At 35.3% G+C, this 22,650-nt stretch overlaps 1 protein-coding gene and 1 long non-coding RNA gene across 2 annotated transcripts in view; one reads left to right on the forward strand and one right to left on the reverse strand.

The window, feature by feature from the left end:
• The window catches only part of LOC139134074 (tripartite motif-containing protein 3-like), a 26,226-nt gene extending 18,574 nt beyond the window's left edge, over positions 1-7,652 (forward strand). Inside the window, exon 4 of the mRNA XM_070700975.1 lies at positions 1,722-7,652. Coding sequence (XP_070557076.1) covers positions 1,722-2,527 — 806 coding nt within the window. The 3' untranslated portion in view covers positions 2,528-7,652. The remainder of the gene's footprint in view (positions 1-1,721) is intronic.
• Positions 7,653-11,501: 3,849 nt separating this feature from the next.
• Positions 11,502-18,391, reverse strand: LOC139132635 (uncharacterized). The gene is made up of 3 exons (XR_011552386.1): positions 18,030-18,391; positions 16,829-16,929; positions 11,502-11,705 (listed from the first exon to the last, which is right to left on the reverse strand). It is a non-coding gene; the product is annotated as an uncharacterized lncRNA (long non-coding RNA).
• Between the last annotated feature and the right edge of the window lie 4,259 nt (positions 18,392-22,650).

The raw sequence follows: 22,650 nt of genomic DNA on the forward strand, positions 1-22,650 counted from the left end.
TACTTGTCCGGGGACAAGTGGATAAAAATTAAATTTTTCAGGCCCTGATGTGATGAAACAATGTACTTGCTGATAAACATGTGTATCTTTCACTCAGATTTCACTCAGAGTGAACCAATGAAGATATAAGAACAAATAAGAATTTTTGAACTAATATCTACAAACGTGCTGCCATGGCAACAAACCTTTTTCCATCAAAGAATTCAGAGCATTTCCCCAACTGTTCAAAACCATGACATGATATAAACAAATAAAATTAATAGAGCACAAAAAAACTGTGGTGTAACTGAAATCTTTAGAATGAACCATTATAAGTGGGCAATTGTTTAGTCACCATGGTGATAGGCATTAGAATTAATCTAACATCAATCATAAATACATTACACATTTCGGTCACAAGATTTACTTTTTGATGCAATTTGTATCAATAACTTTTCTCAGTTTCAAGGTATAGGAAATACTGCAGGTTTTCATTCTTTATACTTATCCTGCCTTCATCTATGACCTTTGACCTTTCAGGGCATTGATAAAAGAATATACTAGTATGATGAACTAATATTGCAAAAGGTATTGCCATGGCAACATGTTCTTAAATAAAAAGATAACAGAATGGCAAAAAACTGCAGTGAAATGAGAACGTTATAAGTATTTCATAAAAATAATGGTAAATGCCAGTAATATTATTCTTAAATTTATTATGAGAAAGAGATTGACTTTTAATATCAATGGCATAATAGCAGAAACATAATTTTTCACCAAAGACTATTTTTCCATTATTTATCATTGGTAGAATCAATAATTTAGCTTGTGGAACAATGGGCTTGCATTATTTTAAATGAATTTTGAAAGAATTTTTGATGTTGCTGAACAAATAGAGCAGATATACAAAGATGAGAATTTTTGAACCAAATTCTACAAATGTGTTGCTATGGTAACATGGCTTTCACTAAATTAACCATATTCAGAAAGTAGTATATAGTGATACAACAATAGCAAGTGCACTCAACAACACACCTAAAAGCTGGGATGTTATAAACAATGGAAAGTTCTACTTACGGCAAAAATTTGTAATTATTGTGTTGCCATGGTAAAATGACATTAAAACTAAAAAACTATGATAATAGTTAATCAAAAAGCTTCTCTGTATAATTATCATGATATTGCAATTTAATTTGTGTCAATATTTGTCCAAAGTTTTAAGGTATTTGAATTACTGTACAGTCAATTGTTAACACAGATCTGTTGCTTGTTCTGTTTATCTTGCTTTGACCTTTGACCTTTCAGGACAAAACACAGAAGATCTAGTGACAATTTTTGAACCAAAATTTATAAAAAGTGTTTCTATGGCAGCATGATGGTCATCAAATCAAGTAGACCAGACAAAGTCCCCTTCATTACAATAATATGTTAATAATCAAATATGATCAATAAACTACACATTAAAAGCTGCAAATTAGATTGTCATTGGAAATGACTTACCGTATCTTTGACAGAACATTAACTTGTTGTGTTGCCATGGTAAAATAATATAAACACTAGTAAAATGGCGATAATAAATAAACTAAAAATAAGGGTGAATGATTGACTTGGTAATATAGTTTAATGTGAATTCATATCTGCTTTCAGCTTCAGGATATATCTATCAACTCTAGTGCAGCCTCGTTGTTACTGCATTTCTATTTCAGTTCCAACTTATCCTGTTTTGACCTTTGACCTTTCAGGACGTTGGTCAAGAAGAACTCTGAAGGGTCATCAAGGACAGAAGTTCAAACGTGTGAGAGGTCTGGCATTCCACAATGATAAACTTTTGGTGTGTGACAGAGACAACAATATTGTACACATACTTAACCAAGATTACACATGTGAAAAGGAGTTAGGCAGTTTCAGTGGTCAGTTGGCCAAGCCATTCCAGCCACAGTCCATTGCTGTCTCTCAGGACAACCTCTACTTCATCCTTGATGCCAGTCATGTGCAAATTGTCGTTTGTGATCAAAATAATAAAGTTATCAGAATAATTACCCTACCTACAGACTCAGATCCCCGGTGCATAGCTCTTGTGAAGGGATTTGTTATTGTCACAGATGTCAAAGGTCACCGCGTCCTGAAGTACAGCCAGACTGGACAGTACATTTCAGAGTTTGGTCGTCGAGGTAATCGTGAGACACAATTTGACTGGCCTGGCTTTGTTGCTGTCAACAGTAAGGATGTCATCATGGTGTCTGACCAGGGCAATCACTGCATCAAGTGTTTTGACACTGACTTGAATTACTTGTACCAATACGGTCACCACGGTACCGGCGATAGTCAGCTGTACTACCCACGCAGCATTGCCGTTGATGGCGCTGACAATGTTTATGTTTGTGATTACAATGATAGGATTTCGATTTGGCGTCAAAATGGGACTTGGATTTGTCATCTTTTCCATCGTGAAGGGATCTATCCCTACTACATGGCAGTGACTGCCGACGGTGATAGAATTGCTGTTGATGGACCAACAGGCAATGAAATCACAGTATTTTCTAAGTAGACAGAAACACCAAGATGATGTGTAAATGTCTAACTTTCATCAAATATTGAAATTTGTTCAAAAGTTTTGACGCGCTAATTTTAATCGTCACTCAAGCGTGACGAAACGATCGGCTTGCACTGTTTACATCACCCTCCAAACTAATAATCGGTTATTTCTCGCATTTAGAACCAATATTTTGGGGGCAAAATATTCAAAGTTGTTGTCGCTACTTCTCTAGAGTTTGAACATGACGGAATTTAATAATTTCAGAAGCATTTTCAGTGAAAAAATCAAGGAACTTTGACAAGAAGTGTGTGACAATCGACGGTGATTTGTCAACATCACAACACATGAGTCATGTCAACAAATCAATATGGGGGTTATTTTCTGCATTTTCAAACAGAATTTTGTACTGAAATATTCAACATAGCTGTCACTTCATGTCTTCGATACAAATATACCAAAAGTGAGTTGTTTACGATAATTTGTAATGAAATATTTGAGTCATTTTGTCAAAAGAGGTGTGTTCTGCAATGCAATCTTACTGATTAGGGGAGAACCATTTGATTTCTGGGGGGGTATGGAGGAAGAGGGTATGGGAGCAAATTTTTTTTTCCTGTCAGAGTGACAGCAATTTTTTTTTTCTACTGTCAGACCTGCATCAATTTTTTTTTTCCAAGCGGAGTAGCAGTGCAAATTTTTTTTTTATTGGTCATCAAGTTTGTACTGCGTTGTATTTAAGGGAGCCGTCATTATTGACGGCCTGAAACTCCGAAATTTCGAGCGACCCTCCCCCCTTCACCAACCATGATGAATTTGAGTAACCTTCCTCTCTAACTCTGAAATTTTGACCATTCCCCACTTAGAAAAGTTAAATACCAATACATGTAATTGTAAAATTTACAAAATACAGCAACAGTAAAGACCCTTCAAATCCTGATGTACCCTGCTAGACTATCATCAGTTATCTCATGATGGTTCAAAAAAGGTGAACACATCAAAATGAAATTCAAAGTCACAATAAAATAAAGATATAAAAGATCACGCAGTATCTAATCATATAGTATATTGTTTAATTTGGATGGATATTATGACAGGGTTTTCACTAGGATATCTGACCGGGCAGAATTTGAAAGTACAGGGGGAGAACATGAGAGAGGCTTAGGGGGAAAGTGTCACAGGGGCGTCCCCCTATCTCGCATGGAAATTTTTAAGATATTGATGTGTGCAATGGTGCAGTCTGGTGCAATCTGAGAGTTTTTTTAATTTGTTTACTAAGTGAAACTGTTAGAATACCCCAAGGGGGAGAGCACGAGAGGGGGTTCCCCCTCTCGTATTGGAAATTTTGAGAAATTGATGTGTTTAATGGTGCAATCTGAGAGGAGTTTCAGTTTATTTTGCACTCGGTAAAACTGTTTGAAAATGACATTGAACACTGATATTTTTTACATTTTTTGCATGATCAGTTTTTGAGTCACAATATTCAACAACCAAACAATGACATTATGACAATACAATTTGTGAAAAACAGTTCTGTTTGCCAGAGACTGAAGACAAATGAATATACAGGAACGGAAAATCTGTGACCTTCTTGTGTCATTTCTCCAGCTGCCAGCTTCTAATGAAAAGCATGAATATGGTATGTTTGCGATCCGGTGTTTGTGGTCAGAAAAACAAGGCTCACACATTGTATTTTATTATATTTGTTGTTCCTCAATTTTTCATTGTCAAGGTACATCTTTCTAACAAATTTATATTGAGAAAATAATATATTGGTTTTAACACTAGTTTATTGACTCCTGTCTTGTGTTTTAAATTTTCACAATTTACAGAAGTCAAATAGTCCCCTTTAGATAGTGCCTATGCCATTGAGATATTGCAACAGAAATCCTGAAATATGATTTCTTGGGTCAGAAAATGGAAGGAAAACATTGAGTGTACTGAGGTGTAAAGTAGACCTATGTAGTGCATGCTTATATCATAAGTGCTGGGAAAAGAAACATAAGAATTGCTTGTGGTAAAACATTTGCGCCGCCTATGGCGGCGCGCCGGCAAAGAATACATGACAATAAGGTTTCCAAATTTTGCTTATTTCTGGTGCATTGTGACAATTTTTTTTTCTCTTCTGTCTTTTATGACAATTTTTTTTTCTCAGGCCATGACAGGATCAATTTTTTTTTTCTTCTCTCTCACCTGGTGACAAATTTTTTTTTTCTCAAAATCCTCCATACCCCCCCCCCAGAAATCAAATGGTTCTCCCCTTACAGAACCGATCCCATCACATCTCAACTCGTAGAGAATGACGAATCAACAGTTGTGTGTGTGAAACAATGTTTTAAAATATTACCTGCATATTCTCTGTTATGTCTGTTATGTATGGTCTCAAGCTTTCCTATCGATGAACCAAAATTACGCCGACATAAGTCATTATATCCAATGCCCCTACAGACATGATGTTGACCCGCCGCCATCGCGATGAACTATGACAGTGGTTCTGGAGAGGGCGCTATCACACAGCTGTATGAGATATGACGAGAACCGAGTGGACGTACATGGAGAATGACCGGTTAGCTCTTCAACAGATATTAGTGGGCAGTGAAGACGATTTTAATGTCAGCTTTTCATGGTTGTTTAATTCATATGTTGACATTTGTATCGTAACAAGAACATTTTTTCAGTATTATTTATCGTTTTGGTGTTTTCTACATTTATCCATCGACAGTAGAGGGGGAAGACTGTCTATGATTTATCATGATAATAAACTCCAGTAGAGGGACCGTAAAAAGTCAACTCAAACTTTATACTAATGTTTTCTGCGGCATAACGCCGAGAGGGTCTGTCGAGATCTGCACTTCATATTTTTCCCCGACTGCTTTTTGTGATTAAAAGAGGATGGCAAAATTTTGTAAATGTACACAGTAGTTGTAAAAGTTAACCCGTGACGAAATGTTCAGGGTAGAGTAGTTCAGAGTGCACCGGTGTTCATAGTACACACATTTACTGTATTTAGTATTAAATTTAATTTTCCCTGTAGAATGTAAAATTACTTTTGAGACAAAGAAGTCAGTATCGAAGGTGTATAGTTTTCATTCGTGACGATTTATCAAAATCATTCTAATTTTATCTTAATCTCAAGTCTTTGTGTAACAGGCTTCGTGCACTGGAGAACGCTTTGCGTTCTCAGCTCTACTGTGATTAGAAGGAAATGCCCCGCAGCAGGGGAATTCATTGCCTGCAGTTTGGTTTTAGTGGCGGTTGGGTACTTCTGACCAAAAAAACCCCCGACGATTGAATAAATTAGCATCGAAATCAGCCGCATATGCAAAAGCTTCTGGTTGACGGACAGATGAAGATCTTAATTCCTCAGTCTGGTGTGCCAACGTTTCTTTGGTTCCAACTGTCCTTTTTCCAGTCTTACACCGTTGTATTAAACTTCAGTAAATTGTCAATAGTGGCAGAAACACAGCGGCGACAGTTTTACGTATTAAATTGCTTTTGAAGGGCGGAGATGGAGCTTTCGGGCTCAGATGTATATAGCGCCCCCAATGGTTGGATTCTTTCAACTACTTTCGTTCATACACTAAATCCGATTGAAACGTCAGAGCTTGAGTTTCTGATTCCGTTTAAAGCTATGACACTAAGATACGAAGACATATTTTTCGACAAAAACCACAAATAAGGAGGTAAAGAATGTAAAAGTACATAAATAGGAAATTATAATAATGATTTAACAATGCTATCATCGATAACTTTGTGATTATTATCAATATGCTTTCAAAATTTGACCATCTGCATAATATTTTTTAAGCCATTTCTGTGATTCAGGTCTAGATTGGAAATGTTTTGAACACTCACCAACAGGTAAAGGGGTTTATCAGTGTACTCTTTGTTTAATTCTTATGTCCAGCATTACATTTTCATTAATACTTCAGTACATGTACAACAGAGAACATTTATATATTATCAGGGTTGTACAGAGAAATAGAAAAACATCCTCTTTGACCAGACTTGATAGTGACTCATGTAATATTTTTAAATTTTCTAATAAAGTGATGTATTTGGCATATTTTCTCATCTTGCTTTGTTATAATTGGAGATGACCTGACCAGTGCAGAGATTAAAAAGTCATTGATGTCAATGTTACAGTAAGGATGAATGTATTTATGCTGTATATTTTCATAAATCTTTGGACGAGACTTGTAGCAAGCAATAAATTGTTCTAATAGTCAACTTTGAGGACTAAACCCAACCTCTACAACAAAGTCTGGACAGTTAACATCTGTTTGAGCTGTTTTGTCCTTTTGACCTCACACAAAAGTGCTGCAACATCTTGAGTGAGTGCTTTGCAACTCCAGGCTATGCAAGAGTCTACCACATAGAGCAGCCACTAATATAGAATACAACACTGATGAATTAAACACCAGAGATTGTAGAGTCTAGAATGGTAGGGGACCTGAAAAATTATAAACTCCGTGGCCTGATGTTTGTTTTGTACATAATAAGATAAAACAAATCCTAAACCATACATGCAATACACTGACAAGACTCAAGCATTTTCTCTGGAACTGGAGCCTTAAAGGCTCCATTAGCTGTAATTTGATTTGTTTTCTGCATTTTTTTTTGTGATGTCTGTAAATCAGTTTCTTGTTCTACACCATAAATCAGAACATAGATGTTTCAGCAAGGCATTGTAAGGTATGCTCTGGTAAATATGTAGAAGATGAGTATCATTTTTTACTTGTGTGTCCTTTACATGAGAATTTGAGAAAGCAATATTTTCCACGAGAAGATATTAATCATCCTCATTTCCAAATGTTTTTGAGAATTATGAGTGAAAAGGATCCATCAATGATCTTATCACTATGTAACTTTGTATATAAAGCTTTCAAACTCAGAGAATCAGTTTTGAAAAACACTGAAATGTCATAGTTTAGTTTTCAGTACGATATTTTTAGTACTATAATATGAACTGATTTTCTTTTTCTTTTTTCATTAGAAACTTGTGTATTTACTGTACTTGTATGACTTAACACTGTATGTATACTTCTCACCTGTATCACTTTGTTGTACCCCCTTGCTTATGGGCTAGAGGCCTTGAAAAGCAATAAACGTGCACATATGTGTGCACCTGAACAACAGGCTACTTCTGTGCAATGCCCAATATTATTGCTCCTCAGATTTTCTCTTGCAATTAAGCTACACTGGCGACAAGCAATTTTTTTTATTTTATGAATCAGCAAAATCTTCCAAAATCTCTGGTAGATAATTTTAATGGATGACTTGGAGTTTACGTTTTACAAACTGTCCACAATAATAGGTGCATTACATGCACAGACAGTGATGACAGAACAAAGTCTGAGCATTTCTACATGCTTCCACATGAAAACAAAAACAAACAAGTCATTGACAATGACATAGTCCCCCCTTGTAATTGGGACTTTGTCGCTGGAAGTCACTAAAAATTGAAGTCGACATGATGCGCATGAAAAAAGGAATGCGGGTACCAAAGCCCTGTCTGTGACTGATGTCCATATTGGATTGGATTGTAAACAAGTAGACATCAGTAATAGTATAAGTGGCATAGGGTTATGTCCTTTTACCAAGTTGGACAGAATTATGCCCTGTCATGCCCTGGCTTTTTAAATGTCAAAATTCGACTAATATGGACGAAACAGGTCCAGGCATGTCTGAGTAATGGTTGTTGATATAAAAAAGTCAGAACGCCAGATATGAACCGAAATGTCTTTGTATGATCAACATCTGCAGCAAGTGTCATCACAGATTTAGTGCAGTCATTCAGAATATAGATCTCTCTTTCCCTGTGCAGGCAATCTGATCTGCTACCCTAATCACAAAAGGTCATAAAATAAGTCAATAAATAATTTATCAACAGGATGTCACTCATTACTTTTACACTACTGGAAGATCAACATCTGTACCATGTTTCATAAAATTTGATGCAGGATGTCTGGACGTATCACACTAATTAGGAAAAGTCATTAAATATGCAAATTAGAAATTAATTAACATGACACTGATAAACGTCCTTGTACAAAGTTAAAGCAATATGAGCTCAACATCTATACCAAGTTTCAACAAATCTGATGAAGTACTTCTTGACGTATCAGCCTAATTATGAAAATTCGTTAAATATGCAAATACGCAATTAATTGACATGATATGATTAATGTCTTTGCATGCTACTACAACACTTTGAGATCAACATCTGTACCGAGTTTCATCAAATTTGGTGCAATATTTCTGGACACAGCACACTACCGGTAATTAAGAAAGTTCATTAAATATGAAAATTAGCAATTAATTGACAAGATACTGCAGAATGTCTTTGTTCGTAATTACAAAACTTTGAGATCAACATCTGTACCAAGTTTCATCAAATTTGCTGCAGTATTTCGAGACATATTTCCTTAATTACTGAAATTCATGAAATATGCAAATCGGAAATATATTTGCCAAAATTTCACAAATATTTCAAATTCGCTAAAGTAGACGGAGCAATTCAGAGGAATTTTATAATGATTTATCGTGACCAAAGTGCCATAATTCACACGCGTTCACTTTGATTATAGGCACCTGCAGCCACAGTACTTTTTGATTTTCTGCAGAATTTACTTTTGAAGGTGATAATTTTATGATTAAGAATGTCTATTAGATCAAGATCTTATCAGATTTAAGTTTGCATCTACATCATTGATAAGAAACATTGATGTTATATTTGGTTCAATGAGATATGACTGTTCAATCACATGACTCAGTGGTGTACTAAAGAATGTGTATGCATACAATAATATGCTTACATGATCATTCTATAACAATTTACCTGATTGCACAAACAATACTACAAAAATTTTCAAATTTTAATGTGTAAAGGAGCTGTAGTTATGCAATGACAACGATAAGAAACTGAATTAAAATATTGTAATATTTATTTCTCATGTTAAAATTACAGGAAAAACATAATGATACATTATTTTAGAATAAAAATAGTTTTCTTCAAATAAAAGTTCTTGAATAAATCCATGATTGAATCTTAAAATATGTTGAACTGATGGACAGACGACATTGAAATAATACAATGGATTAAAATGAAACAGGAATTCATATTAACAAGTTTTAAGTCACCTTAGTGTATGACTAAAGTCCGTGTTTTTCATTGTCCATATTTGCCAGTCATCTAAAGAGGACATATTTCTCACAAGACTAAATTTGAGCAAAGAAATGTAAAATCCATGTCCATGCAAGTGGACAATGTCTTGTACTGTCAGCCTATGGATGAGAAATCTATCTAATGTCAGTGTTTGTAAGTTGCATAAGATGACTAGGTAGCTCATTGAAATTGTATCAGGATAGGTGGTTTGTGCTGCTTTCATCATCTGGTCTGAATTCAAACAGTTTCTGTGATGGCATGTCAGACACTTTTAAAGCACAGTTACAGTGTGCCTCAGTGAGTGACTTTGATTTCTGTGACAGGTCTAGTTACAATTTTGTCAGATTGACCAATGTGACAAAACTCCACCATGCAATTTTGGATCTGCTCTAGGATCATCAGGTGGAAACCATGGCAACACAGCTGTAACATTGTACTCATCAAGTCTTGATAGTAATTCTTTCAAAATATCTGAAAACAGGAAAGGTAAGATGAACAGAAGCACTTGTTACCAAACTTTCCTGATGGATACAGAAATTCTAACTGGTAATTACCCATGGATCATTTTTTTGATTAAAGGGAGGGTGTCATCGAACTCTCCTCAAAGGTTGCCAGGGACCCCTATGACCGATATAAACACTGTATCTAGGCACAGACCTTTGAGAAAAGACGAGGGTCTATGATCTATAGGGTAAACTGGTGATCCATGAAAGTTAAAACATGTTTGTTAACAATGAATATCGTAAAATTTAAATGTTGCAGCTAGATTTCATGCATGAAATACATAGTATGTAAACAAGAAAGTCACACACAGAGTTCCGATGACGCTCTCCATTTAAAGTTACACTTTAAAATGTACTGATCTCCCATCACTTCATAAAGACAAAAGGTACGTTATGTTCATTATATCTGTAAAGTAGAGTTTCTTTGTTCTACTCCAAATCCGCAGTGGATAGAGGGACAGTGCCAAATCATATTGAACTGACTTGTATTTTCAAATTGTCAACACGGGTTGTAATTTTACAATGTCTGATGTTGATGATGAACGTTAAATTCTATGTAGGACTAGAACTCATCTGTCAAACACAAAGTTGCATCATGTTCACGATACATTGTGATGACAAAGCTACATTTTGATATTCTTTAAGCGGCAGAAGAAGAAAACATTCTTGTTTTCAGAACAAAACTTCTGAAGAAAAGTCTCACTAACTTTTGACACTGATCATTTTCTGATGACAGTTCGAGTATTGTACCGGTATTTCATTCTGCTAAAAATTATTTCACGCTATAAATCACAAATTGCATCATCAAAATATTTATGATGTCATTAAACCATTCCCTTTCAAAATAAAGAATTAAAATCAGAGGGTCACCATGCAAAATTGACAAATGGTGGAAATCTTATAAGTTGTAAGTTCTGTCTGCCTACTTGAAGATTAAAATTATCCATGAAAACATTCAAGCCTGTCTAAATATCACATAAAGATATGGCATATATGGTGTACATGTCTGTCAAAAACCAATATTAATTCTTAAGTTCCTGTGCTTACATGGACAATGTGTCCCATAAATTGACACCATTCATATTCTGTGGTAATTCTGAAACATTACATGGACAATGTGTCCCATAAATTGACACCATCCATATTCTGTGGTAATTCTGAAACATTACATGGACAATGTGTCCCATAAATTGACACCATCCATATTCTGTGGTAATTCTGAAATATTACCACCTGCTGTGTGATCCAGCATTGGAAACCGATCACAAAGTTTAACATGGATTATTCCTTCCTGATTATTTCAGTCTTTTCCAGTAGAGAACTTATGGATAAATCCTGTGGCTCTGACACCACCTTCCCAGAGTTTAGCTTTGATGCATCGGATAGCCCAGTTTGAAGTGTAATTCCTGTCAAAACCAACAGCAGGTCCTCCATTGTCAGTGGTGAATACGATGATAGCATTGACCGGTTTCTTTGAGGGTCTTAGGGATATTTCCAGTGGAGTCATCTACTGCAGATGCCATTGCTGTGATTGCAAAAAAAAAATCACACATGTTGAAATTATAATATATTTTTTGTGAACAAAAAATTTTGAGTCTCTCAAATGTTGTGCATTGTGTTCCTTTATGATGACAATTCTGGAATGATGCATGTATCTTGATGATGATGATGATAATGATAATGATAATGTTACTGACAGTGACAATGCTGATGACGATTTTGGTGGTGGTGGTGGTGATTACTCATTAATATGTAAATTAATCAACCAATGTTCTAGGAAACAAAAGCAAATAATAAATGAACATAGGGCCAACGTCCCTGAAGCTACTATAGACATGGATACAAAATTAAGTATTTCCTGACTGTATGAAATTATCCCACTAAGGTCATCCTAGGGACATGTAAACCAAATATTAAAGCTGTCTGACCAGCGGTTTTGAAAAAACAAGTGACTCAACAGTTGACAGAGCTCTGCTGTGTTATGTAGAGAATAACCTTTTGTGACACATGTATTGATGAAGAAGGTGGATATCTTTGATAGCTCATTTCAGGATGGCCTGACCAAAAATGGAGAAAAATTCCGTAAAAATACAGATTTGCATATTTCATCAGACTACATTAGTCTATAGTAGCAAATAAACGAGAGTTAATTACATTCTAATTAAAGTAAACAAGACTTGCTTAAATCAAGATTTACGTCATAAAAAAACAGCATATCTGTCAGGTTATAAAGAATCTTGAGCTGGTTATCTTTCAATATCAGTATTTTCATCCTATTAATCAAGCACATTTTAACTTTCAAATTAACACTGTAAGTAAGTTCTGTTGAATAAGTTGAGACTGTACCTACTCAGAGAAAGCACACTGAAGAGACAAATGTTTGTGACTTAAGAAGTTCAAGGTCATCAAAAGCATTATAAGGAATCATGTTACACTTTCATTGCACTGTTTACACAGATTGCATAATTGCTATAAATAGCACATGAGGAATCTTACAGCCAAGCTTTACCATAAAAACCCTATCACTTTGACCACTCTTTTAATTGACCACTCTATTTTTTTCCTCAAAAAGTAATCTTATTTTATCCTTACCAAGTCAACCATAAATGGAAATTAGAACTTTCTCTATCTCTATTTATTTGACCACCCTATCATGACAAACCATTATGAGCAATTTCTTTTAGATAACATAAATGGTGGTTCAGAATATATCAAAGTTGGGATTCAGGAAAGTTGCCTTTACATGTTTTAATCCTCCAAGATGGTAAGCATTTCACTATGAACTGTCAAAAAAAGTTGAACTTTCTGATAATTCCACACTAAAATTATTTTGGCTTTGATGATTTCCTAATTAAATGATTTCCTAATTAAATCAATTATTTAAAATCATATTAATTATTTTTTTCTGGGTGAATTGATAGGGTTTATACAGTACAAGAATTACATACAATGTAAGTCAAATTTTGACCAAAATGACAAAAAAATTCCTTAAAAATACACATTTGCATATTTCATCACATTCGAACAAATCTAAGTTGGGTTATCCCCAGGGACCTGTATACCAAATAACAAAGCTGTCTGACCAGCGGTTATGAAGAAGAAGATTTTTTACCAAAAACACCTTTTTTGGCATTAATTTGCCTATTTTCAACAATATCAAAAAATTAAAAAAAATAGTTTCTCAAAATCATATTTTTCATCTACACAACAAATATCAAATCAGTAAGTACTGCAGTTCTCGAGATATTTGAGTGGACGGACGCCTCACAAACGGACATACATACATACATACATACATACATACATACATACAGACTGACGACGGACGCCGGACGGATACCTATCCCAATAGCTTCTATAGACTATAGTCTATAGTAGCTAAAAAATAGCACCAATGGCACTTGATCACAACTGGCACATTGTGAAACTACTCTATCTCTGGGTGCACAGGTCTGTACATGAAATACTGAATGGGTAGGTGCTGCGGGTTTGGAGTTTGTCAGTAAATGCACACAGAAAACAAGGTCCCGAAGTAGCGAATTCCAGCCATTTTCAAACCACACTGTTTGTTAGTGGGGTAAGCAATATTCGCAAAAATCACATTTCCAGGCTAATAGACTATGTTTTACGAAATCACACGTCCTTATCACAAAATAAAACGATCTTTGTCTTTAAATCAATGCGCAAGTAAACAGGTCCAGCAGCTAGTTATGTCATCAAGTCTGTAATGTTAAGGGTCATAACAAATGTGAGAAATCTAAAACATTAAACATGTTGTTTTTTATCAATTTATTACCAAAAGCGCATGAAAATCTCTGATACTTTGAATCAGCCATCCTGCATATTTGTAACATTCATCAAAACCTCATTTCTGTTCCACAACTCATTAAATAGTCCACAATGCAGGATTGGTGTACATTCCAAAACTACATATATGAAAGACCCCTAAAATCAATTAGTTAAAGGGGGGTTAGAAATTTCCCAAAACTATCTAACCGCTGCTCCGTTTGGCTCCATTTTTCCGAATCGGAACCTTGGAATTAGTCTGAATATCTCTACCAAATATCAATGCAGTCTGTTCAGCGGTTTTTGACTTTTTGTCGTTTACAGAAAATGGACACTGTCCACCACCGGTTGAAGCTAACCCTATATCACAACTTCCAGATGTGATAATGACCTATGGTCATTATGTTAAAAAATACCGCCAATGGCGCTTGGACATAATGACCGCCTAGTATTATTGGCATTTATCAACAACCACACTCACTGTGAATTAGACAGACCACAAGTCAATGAGCAACATATAGCTGAAGACTATTTTTCACATTGCAATTTTAAGCTCATTTTTATGAGAAAAGAGACATGTATATGTTTATGGAGAAAAAGCAGAAGACATATTTGTAAATTGTTTGTTAAGTGACAATCATATATGTATCTCTTGAAATTTTGTGGTTATAAGGTATAACACTAGTACTGTTGTAAGAATAATGAGGTTAGAGTAAGTTAGTAAAGCTAAGTTGACAGTAATTAAGATTACAAAATTATACACTAAGCTGGGGAAATCTGATTGAAATAAATGTTGAAAAGTAGCAAAGTCATGGTCATCTTTTGTCTAATACCTTGTGTAAGTTCATGAACTTTACATAAATCTTGCTATAGATTTGTTGCTAATGGGCAATAACTGTGTTTCAGATCATTTGAGAGCAATCTATCCATGACAGGTTTAAATTGTAATATACTTCTATTTAAAGGAGAGAAACTTCTCAAATAATTTTTTTCCCTGTAATTTGCTGTGAGAACACATGGACAGATGCTCAGGACTCTATGCTGGTGCTACCTTGATAACTAACCTACAACTTGTAACGTCAGGGTCTAACCTGTTCACCCCAATTTCCTGTAGACAGGTCCACACTCTCCATTGATAACAATATATGGGTTTGGGCCATACCATTGTAGTGAAAGACTGTAACATGTGAGGTTGTGGATACTTAATCTCTGGAATGTCAAAGTCTGTATATTGACTCAAGGATGTTTACTTAACAAATGCCTAGGGTCATCTCAAAAGTGAGAATCTAAACTATGAAATATGTTTTTTTTAATGCTTTTGATGCCCAAAAGACCATAGAAATCTCTTATACTTCGAATCAGCCATCCTGCATATTTCTAACATTCATCAAAACCTCATTTCTGTTCAACAACTCATAAAACAGTCCACAATTCAGGATTGGTGTACATTCCAAAACTACATATATGAAAGACCCCTAAAATCATTAGATAAAAAGGGGGTTAGAAATTTCCCAAAACTATCTAACCGGCGCTCCGTTTGGCTCCATTTTTCTGAATTGGAACCTTGGAACCAGTCTATGTATCGGTATCAAATATCAACGCAGTCTGTTCAGCAGTTTTTGACTTTTTGTCATTTACGGAAATGGACGACATCAAACACCGGTTGAAACCACCTCTATATCACAACTTCTAGTTGTGATAAAAATGAACAGAGAGAAAGAAAATGATGATTAAACATTACTGAATAGAATCAATCAGGAAGAAAAGAATACACAACACAGAAAACACATCCCTTGTGAAAATATTCTTACAGATCTTGCTGTAAACATTACAGTGCTGGTAGTATTCAGTTACTTGACTGATGATGTACAGAAAAATATAACGGTTGAAAACAAGTGAGAGGAAGAGATTCTACTAGAATGATATAAATCATGAATAGCGTTGATCGCGATTTTGGGTTTGCTACTAAAGATAGCTGCACGCGCGCGACTTTCGGACAAATTGCTGAAATTCGGACAAATTTTGTCGTTGTATGCGCGGCTGTTGTTGCAGCTTGTAGTCTCAGTCATCAATGCATACGAATAAGTGTGACGCTACATAGCCATTCTAACACTCGCAGGTTTTATTTTCGTCGTTCATGCGGAAATGCGGACAAATATTTATTTATGCATATTAGTGAGAGAGAAAAATGACACCATCTACGATCAGCGCTATTGTTTACCTGCAAACATTTTCCTGCTGTTATCTTGAATGTGTGAAAATGTTTTTACATATTTATCAGTTACTTCCAGTGGTTGACTAGGATTGGTACTCAGTGGACAGCTAACTTCCAGTTGTGATAAAAATGAACAGAGAGAAAGAAAATGATGATTAAACATTACTGAATAGAATCAATCAGGAAGAAAAGAATACACAACACAGAAAACACATCCCTTGTGAAAATATTCTTACAGATCTTGCTGTAAAATTACAGTGCTGGTAGTGTGTTCAGTTACTTGACTGATGATGTACAGTAAAACATAAGGGTTAAAAACAAGTGAGAGGAAGACATTCTACCAGAATGATAAATCATGAATAGCGTTGATCGCGATTTCGGGTTTGTTACTAAATATAGCTGCACGCGCGCGACTTTCGGACAAATATGCTGAAATTCGGACAAATTTTGTCGTTGTATGCGCGGCTGTTGTTGCAGCTTGTAGTCTCAGTCATCAATGCATACGAATAAGTGTGACGCTAAATAGCCATTCTAACACTCGCAGGTTTTATTTTCGTCGTTCATGCGGAAAATGCGGACAAATATTTATTTATGCATATTAATGAGAGAGAACAGTGACGTCATTTGCGATCAGCGCTATTGTTTACCTTCAAACATTTTCCTGCTGTTATCTTAAATGTGTGAAAATGTTTTTACGTATTTATCAGGTACTTCCAGTGGTTGACTAGGATTGGTACTCAGTGGACAGCTAAATGAGTTTGATATAGAAAACGAGGATGTTATTGAGGTGACAGTGTGTTAGATGGAGTATGACAGAAAGACACAGACAGAGAGACAGACAGAGAGACAGACAGAGAGACAGCAAGGAAAAGATAATTTATTGTTCTTTATTTCAATACTTTGTGGATAAATTCAAGCATTACGGTCGATACTTTCAAATTTTTTGCATGGAAATTTTTCTGTGTTGGTAGCTGATAACTGTAAATTGATCTTTTGATCTCAACACACTAGATTTTTAGTCACTGAGATTTTCGGTTGCAGCACTACAACCTTCATCAGCAGAATAACCTGATCTCAATTATGTCGTGAACTTTCATACACGTGGTATCAAACTGATAATTTCAAATGCTTCTATGTGTTTGAAATTCACAGAGTGACTGTGACATGACGTGATTATTTCAGAAATTTACAATTACAGCTGACATGAATGACAAATAAAACAAGTGGTAACTCCAATCAGAAGAGTAATGTGACTTTAATCCAATATAAATCACATTTATTTGTCAAAAATGATTATAATCAAATATAAACAATGACAAGTCATCAATCATTTCGATGGTAACATTGATAAATCCAAATCATTTTCCATGGTGACATTGATAAATCCAAGTAATTTTCCATGGTACCATTAATGATTCAACTTCATTTTCCATGGTAATATTGATAAATCCAAATCATTTTCCATGGTAACATTGATAAATCCAAATCATTTTCCATGGTAACATTAATGATTCAACATCATTTTCCATGGTAATATTGATAAATCCAAATCATTTTCCATGGTAACATTGATAAATCCAAATCATTTTCCATGGTAACATTTATGATTCAACATCATTTTCCATGGTAACATTGATAAATCCAAATCATTTTCCATGGTGACATTGATCAGTCCGTATCATGTTCCATGGCACATTATTTGCACTTCATTTAAAAATTATTGAAATTAAAAGCTAGAAAATGAAATGCAACTATGATGTACAATTTTGAGATGGGTTATGCAGGTTTTTTTGCATTTGTTACATATACCGGTATCTTATCAAAGCTTCCTGATTGGTCAATTCTCACCTCTAACGTCATGTGATCATAGTAATCTTCTTTCCCATTGTACTAACCAAAGAAGGATTCAAATCCACAGAATGTTGGTGTGCACTGCCAGGCAAAAAATTCAAGATGTCACTAAGAGGAAAGAAAATCAGACAATGTGATATCAGAATGTGATTTTGTGACTGCCTTGACAGAAATAATGACCTACATTTGATTTTGATAGTTCACACTTTGGTATTAAATTAACCCTTTTAGGATTGACTTTCCGGTAATACACCTGAACATCACCTTTATCTGAGTGTTCACGCTTGAGAGGGTTTAGACTGATGAGGTGAGAGAATATGTTACTGCTTTCAAAACATTGAAATATTGCTAAGTACCATGAACATACCAGTAGATAATAAAATATTTACTTCTTAATACCGGTAGAAATCATTTAAAAGCCACACAGCGGTTGGAATGAATGACAACTTGCGCCGGTTTGACCTGCAAGCCGGGTATACTATCTAAAACGCCGACCAGAGGGAAGTGTGTCGAACTATGCTGATAAAATATGATCACTAGACAAAAGAATTGAGCGGGCTTTCCTGAGTACTTGCTGATTATGAAACATAGAAAGACTTCTCTGGGGTATACCAATTAGTTTTGAGCTAAGTGAAACAATTCTATCAAATGAAGTTTTGTTTTTAACAGACAGATTTTGATGCCAACAAATGAATGAAAATGAAATAACGCTTTCAATGTAAGATTTATAAAAAGATAAAATTTGTCTATCAACCATGAATGAACGCAGTTTCCTTAAAAAGTACAATCTTTGCTGCCCCTTCTTCAAGATAGCATCGTGATCCCATTTCAATTTGTTGTCAAATATTGAACCAAGGTATGTATACTTCGAAACAATCTCCAATCTCGACTTCTTGATCGTGAACAATGGACGTAGGAGGGTTGCGTTCTTGCCTCCTAAAATCAATTATCATTTCCTTAGTTTTCTTAACATTTAAGTTTAGATACGAATTATCACACCACTCAACAAACTCACTAAGAGCGGGACCATGATGACATTCTGATCCCTGTAGAAGTGTAAGCAGAGCACTATCGTCAGCAAACTTAACAAGATGGCTACCTTCATGTGTACTTCTACAATCGTCAGTATAAAGGATGTACAACAGAGGAGACAGAACGCAACCCTTAGGAGAACCTGTATTTGTTTGAATGATACTTGACAAAATACCATTGACAAACACCCTTTGTGATCTATTTGTAAGAAAGTCAATGATCCACAGAACAAGTTGATTGCTAAAATTAAATTTTAAGAGTTTATCTGCAAGGATGTGGGGTTGGATTGTGTTTAATGCACTGGAGAAATCTGCGAAAAGGATTCTTGCATGAGCACCTGTTTTTTCTAAGTGTTGTACAGTGTATTGAGAATGAAAAGCTTAGCATCTTCAACACCTTTTCCCGGTCGATATGCAAATTGCAGGGGGTCTAGTTTGTTGCCAACCTTTGTCAGAATAATGGACTTAATTATTTTCTCAAATGTTTTAATTACCAGGGATGTAAGAGCAACAGGTCGAAAATCATTGAGTTCTTTAGCGCTAGCTTTCTTTGGGACTGGTACTACTATAGAATATTTCCATATGGCAGGAATACAAACTGTATCAAGAGAAACTTGGAAAGGTGTTGTAAGACTACACTAAGCTGATCAGCACAGAACTTCAGGGTGCGACCACAAATACAATCAGGACCTGGACTTTTGTTCACATTTAATGATTTTAAAGTTTTAGCTATTTTCTCTCTCTCAATAGACATCCCTAACTCAGGAGATAATGACTGTTTTAGATTTGAGATTTGAGATGAAAAATCCTCTGTTTCAAAACGAGTGAAGAATGTGTTCAGGACCTTTGGCAGCGCCTCTGAGTCTAAGTTATTTAGTGTAACTTTTGACTCTGAAGGAGTAACCTTATTTACTGCTGCCATATGCTTGATACCTTGCCAAGTAGATCGAAAGTTACCAGAAAGAAACTTTGATTGAATTTTATTTTTATAATCTAACTTTGCCTGCCTAATCGCTCTTTTGACTTCTTTGCTTATCGACTGCTTCTCGCCTGATGTACCCCGAAAAAAAGATTCTCTTCTTCTGGTTGAGAATAGAAATAGGTCGCCCATGGCTTGTTATTGGGGAAAATTTTAACATTTTTCGTTGGAATAACAGAATCCGCACAAAATGAAATATAGGAAGAAATGACATCGGCAAGTTGATTAAAATCGATACAAGAATGATAAAACATCTCCCAGTCTGTACATTCGAAACACGCCTGTAAGCTAGAAATACTGTCTACTGACCAGTTCTTCACAGTTTTTGTTACTCTACGAATCCGCTTAATGACTGGTTTATAGATAGGGGCAAGCATTACAACATTGTGATCTGAAGATCCAAGAGGTGGCAACGCAAAAGATTTGTATGCGTCAGGAACTGTACCATAAACACCTATCAAGTATTTTATCAAAACCAGTAGGACACGAAACATATTGGTGGATATTTTTTGCACTCGTACTAAAGTCACAATGATTGAAGTCACTGAGTACAAACTTCGGAGCATCCAGGGCAAGTGATTCCAATTTCTGTAAATTATTTGATATGTGTTCATCAGCTGCTGTAGAAACATTCGCTCGACTATGGGTGTACGTAGACTAAAGTGAAAAATAGCGTCAATGACACTGTAGCTCCCATCCTGGACTATTTAGTGTTTGTTCTCTGGTCAGATATTTGAACATGTGTGAAAGGGATAAAGTGCATGAAGTGAAAATACTTAAATGTAATGTACTGGAGACAGTGAAATATGTTTAATGTATTTATTCAGAATATAAAATGGAAAAAATACAGAATTATATATATTGAATACTGTGATACAACCATTAACTCAACAAGTCATTTACAATGACATAGTCCCCACTTGTAATAGGAGTATTAGTCTTGATGGGGCAGGAAAATGTGGTCATTAAGAAGTATCACTGGAGTGTATATGTTGAGATCTATGGGCACATAGGTCTATGTCGTTGTTCCCAATTTGAAACACATGAGGCATGTCTAAGTTATGGTTCTAAATCGGGAAAAAGATCAGACCTCTAGCAGTATTGGCCAGCCAAGAAATACATATGCGCATTATAAATGACGTACAAGATGTGACATCTTAAGGTCTAATATCCTATCAAAATTGGAGGGTATAGAACTTGTGGTTACTGAGATATGCATATATATGTATAATCAAGGTCAAAGGTCATCGAGGTCACATGACATTTTGAAAAAAAAAAATTATATTGCTAATTTATCCCTATATGCCAAAAATCAGATCTCTAGCTCTATTCGCTTGCCCAGAATTAGATGTGTACATAATTAATGAGGTAAAGCGTGTGTTGTCATAAGGTCTCCCATCCTACTAAATACAAAGGACATAGCACTTGTGGTTACTTATTTATTGACATAAACATATATTTTAGGTAAAAGGTCATCGAGGTCACATGACATTTGGTCAAAAAATTTCTCTCCTATAGTTATCCCTATATACCAAAAATCAGACATCCAGCTCTATTGGCTTGCTAAGAATGAGATATGTGCATAATTGTTGAGGTACAGTATGTGGTGTCATACGGTGTCCAATCATACCAAATATGAAGGCTGTAGCACTTGTGGTTACTGAGTTATGGACAAATATGTATATTGAGGTCAAAGGTCACCAAGGTCACGTGACATTTTGTAAAAAAAATTGTATTGCTAAGTTATCCCTTTATACCAAAAATCAGACCTCTAGCTCTATTGGCTCGCTCAAAATTAGATATGCGCATAATTAATGAGGTACAATATGTGGCATCATAAGGTGTCCCATCATACCATACATGAAGGCTGTAGCACTTGTGGTTACTGAGTTATGGACAAATATGTATATTTGAGGTCAAAGGTCACCGAGGTCACATGACATTTTGTCAAAAAAATTGTATTGCTAAGTTATCCCTATATAAAAAAAATCAGACCTCTAGCTCTCTTGGCTCGCTCAAAATTAGATATGTGCATAATAAATGAAGTACAATATGTGGCGTCATAAGGTGTCCCATCATACCATACATGAAGGCTGTAGCACTTGTGGTTACTGAGTTATGGACAAATATGTATATTTGAGGTCAAAGGTCACCAAGGTCACGTGACATTTTGTCAAAAAAATTGTATTGCTAAGTTATCCCTATATACCAAAAATCAGACCTCTAGCTCTATTGGCTCGCTCAAAATTAGATATGCGCATAATTAATGAGGTACAATATGTGGCGTCATAAGGTGTCCCATCATACCATACATGAAGGCTGTAGCACTTGTGGTTACTGAGTTATGGACAAATATGTATATTTGAGGTCAAAGGTCACCGAGGTCACATGGCATTTTGTCAAAAAATTGTATTGCTAAGTTATCCCTATATACCAACCAGATATGAACTGAAAATGCTCACGTGTTTCATTATATATTGCATTTATGTGCAAGTTTGAACCTTTGCTACATGCTTTGCTACATTTAAAGTGTTATGATCAACACAATGAATTTCACCACAGATCAATTCTAAAGGTCATTAAGTATTCAAATATGTAATTAGCTGAA

Source organism: Ptychodera flava, chromosome 5 (genome assembly GCF_041260155.1).
Source record: "Ptychodera flava strain L36383 chromosome 5, AS_Pfla_20210202, whole genome shotgun sequence".
NCBI classification, from domain to species: Eukaryota; Metazoa; Hemichordata; class Enteropneusta; family Ptychoderidae; genus Ptychodera; species Ptychodera flava.